General features: G+C 59.6%; 2 protein-coding genes across 2 annotated transcripts in view; one reads left to right on the top strand and one right to left on the bottom strand.

Moving 5' to 3' along the window:
- Window positions 1-141: 141 nt before the first annotated feature.
- SPRG_12124 (hypothetical protein) lies at window positions 142-400 on the bottom strand (the record flags this gene model as incomplete). The annotated part of the gene is made up of 2 exons (XM_012351628.1): window positions 142-145; window positions 189-400. The coding sequence occupies 2 exons, from the start codon at window positions 398-400 to the stop codon at window positions 142-144; spliced, it is 216 nt and encodes a 71-aa protein (XP_012207018.1).
- A 1,513-nt stretch (window positions 401-1,913) lies between these two features.
- The window catches only part of SPRG_21088 (hypothetical protein), a gene marked incomplete at both ends in the record, with an annotated part of 1,604 nt that continues 724 nt past the window's right edge, over window positions 1,914-2,793 (top strand). The window contains one exon of the mRNA XM_012351651.1: window positions 1,914-2,783. Within this exon, the coding sequence (XP_012207041.1) occupies window positions 1,914-2,783 (870 nt within the window). The remainder of the gene's footprint in view (window positions 2,784-2,793) is intronic.

Here is a 2,793-nt window from a genome sequence, read left to right as displayed (position 1 = left end):
GCGACGAACGAGCACGCCGAGGCCGAGGACCCACGCCGACGACGACGGAAGCGCCTTGACGTCGGTACACCATCTTGCGGCTGCCGTCGGCTTCGACCGTCCACGCCGCATGAAGCTGCTGGGACGCGTCGCCGTCGTTGTCTACCTGGACGACAAGGGTCGCGCCGTCGGTCGTCGTGAGCGTCCACTCCTTGGCGGCCTCGGGCGTCACGTCGGGGGCCGAGAAGGTTTGCATCGCGTGGGCGGTCGAGAGGTGCGCGTTGAGAGTGTCGAGGGCGAAGCGGGCGACGCGGAGGTCGTGCGCATGGGCGTCCGTGGCGGCGGCCACCGGGATGGACTTGGCCTGCGCCAGCGCGAGAAGCGCAGCGAGCACGAGCAGGACGCAGCGAGGGTACTTCATACTACGGAAATGACTGGTGTGTTTGGCACGCGTCCCGCAATCGACGCGTTGATTGGCAGAAAAAGTGCAAAGTGAGCGCAATACCGCGTGTGATTGGCTGAAATTCCGAATTGCCACGTGGCGGTGCTAGAAAGGGCGCGTCCTTCTCTACTCCGTAGGGAATGGCGTCGATGTTGCGGCACAAGAGAGAGGAAGAAGTCGTGGCTGGTATTATACTAGTAGTGGTAATTTGTCTGAACTTGTAGTCTGGACGGATCTGCTCGTTATGTGTCTGGTACCACGGATTCGGAAGACCTTCGATTGATCGTCCTCGTACGATGAGACGATGTGTGCAGCTCATCCGATGGCTTTCGCTGGGATGTCTCTTTCTACATGGTGCAGCGAGGGCTACCGTGGTAAGCGCGTTGCATATTGTAGCAACACTTTCGGGGAACGATGCAGTGGAGGGTCCAATGAGTGTCGTGGCGAGCGAAGCGCTCGCGTCTCTCTAGCCGCTTATTCATGCACCAAGCATACCAAGGGGTGAGAGCGGATGCTCGTAGCTGTGAATTCAACCGAATGAATGCCAATTATACCTGCACTGGTGGAACGACATGAGCGACGCATGTGGCGTGACCAAGCGTCTTTTGCCCGCTCGAGCAAGGTCTCGCCGTGATGGAGCGCGCTGTGGCTCGAAGCGCCCGGCGACTATCATCAAGTCTTCCCTTGCCATCACCAACCCAAGGTTTCTACGCCATTGCAGCACCCATCGTATAACATCATCAACGTCGCGCGTCCGTGCAAGACAGATGGCGACCGTCCTTGGAAGGAAGAAACATCCTGTCTCTGCAACACACGGATAGGGCTGGGGTCCAGAAACGCTAGGCGTAGAGGCATTTATGTCCATCGCCCTGTACATGCAGCAATGAGCGCAGACCATCGTCACAGCAATCGCAAAGCGATCCTATCGAGCTTCGCGGAGGAGGTGGTAGCGTTTCTTGCCGAGCTGATTCGTTGAACCGGATCGCTGGGCCCGTCGAGGCAAGCTGTCGACCGTCCAGATTCGAGCTTCGCCTCGTGGCACCAAGTGACAGAGGAAGCGGAGACGTCCGAATCCAAGGAGCTTCCAAGATCCTTGAGCTCACATCACGCACGTGGATATGGGTACACCAAGAGGCCACGTAACCAATCAGTGTCCATGTAGCGCGACAGCCGCTGACGTGGCAGCCTACGACGCGACGTGACCAGCGTGGTCGGCCAGATGCCGCGGCAAGCTGCTACCGACGACAGCCGCACAGCAGATTCAAAGGGCATGTAATTGAATCCGGCTCGAATCTGGACACGTTGTATGTCTCTCGTGGCTGATCAAAGGTCCTACGTGGTACTGCGCGTGGTACTGCGCGCCGGCGCAAGCTCGCCAACAGCTGTTGGACGGTCCAGATTCCATTTCAGGCCAGGCGCAGAAGCAGTGTTTTTGATTGAGATTGCACTTTTATCTCGAGCTCATTCTTGCATTTGCTTCGATCTCCACAGCATGGTCGCTGCCAAGGAAAGTGAGCCGGCCAACGTCGTCATGACGCCTGGCGTCGCCGGCCGGTCGCCCAACGCCGCCGAGTACACGGACGCCGACGACGAGATCCGCCTCGAAGAAGAAGACAAGACGTTTGCGAACCTGCCGTGGTACATGAAGCTGCTCTGGGGCACCTTTTACTTTGTCCTGGCCATGAGCTCGCTCTACTTTTTCATGGTCGCCGTCAAGTGGATCGGCGAGTCGTTCTCGCTCCTCCTCGGCTGCGAGGCCAAGTCGGCGTTTGCGTTCGCCGACAACCCGATCGCGGGCCTCATGGTCGGCGTCGTCTCGACCGCCATTCTGCACTCGTCCGGCACGGTCACGTCCATCACGGTCGCCCTCGTGGGTGCCAAGGGCCTCACGGTGCGCCAGGGCGTCCCGATCATCATGGGCGCCAACGTCGGCACGTGCGTGACGTGCATCATGGTGGCGTTCGCGCAGATGGGCAAGCGCGACCAGTTTGAGCGCGCGATGGCGGCCGCGACCGTCCACGACATGTACAACATCTGGTCGGTCATTGTCCTCTTCCCGATCGAGCTGCTCTTCCACCCGCTTGAGCTCCTCTCCATGTCCATGTCGGGCGGCAAAGCCAACGCGTACTTTGAGTCGCCCGTCGATCTCATTGTCAACCCGCTCTCGCAGCAGCTCATCCGTGTCGACAAGAGCATGATTGAAAAGGTCTCGCTCGGCAAGGTGTCGTGCGAGAAGGCCAAGTTTCTCAAGGGCGGCGCGTTCCTCGACTCGTACAAGTCCGGCTCGATGAGCGGCGGCGCCATCGGTGGCATCTGCCTCGCGATCGGCTTTACGCTCCTCGTCCTCTCGCTCGTCTCGCTCGTGTACATGC

The sequence above is a fragment of the Saprolegnia parasitica genome (genome assembly GCF_000151545.1).
Source record: "Saprolegnia parasitica CBS 223.65 unplaced genomic scaffold supercont2.83, whole genome shotgun sequence".
NCBI classification, from domain to species: Eukaryota; Oomycota; class Saprolegniomycetes; order Saprolegniales; family Saprolegniaceae; genus Saprolegnia; species Saprolegnia parasitica.
This window is presented reverse-complemented; position numbering and strand designations above follow the sequence as displayed.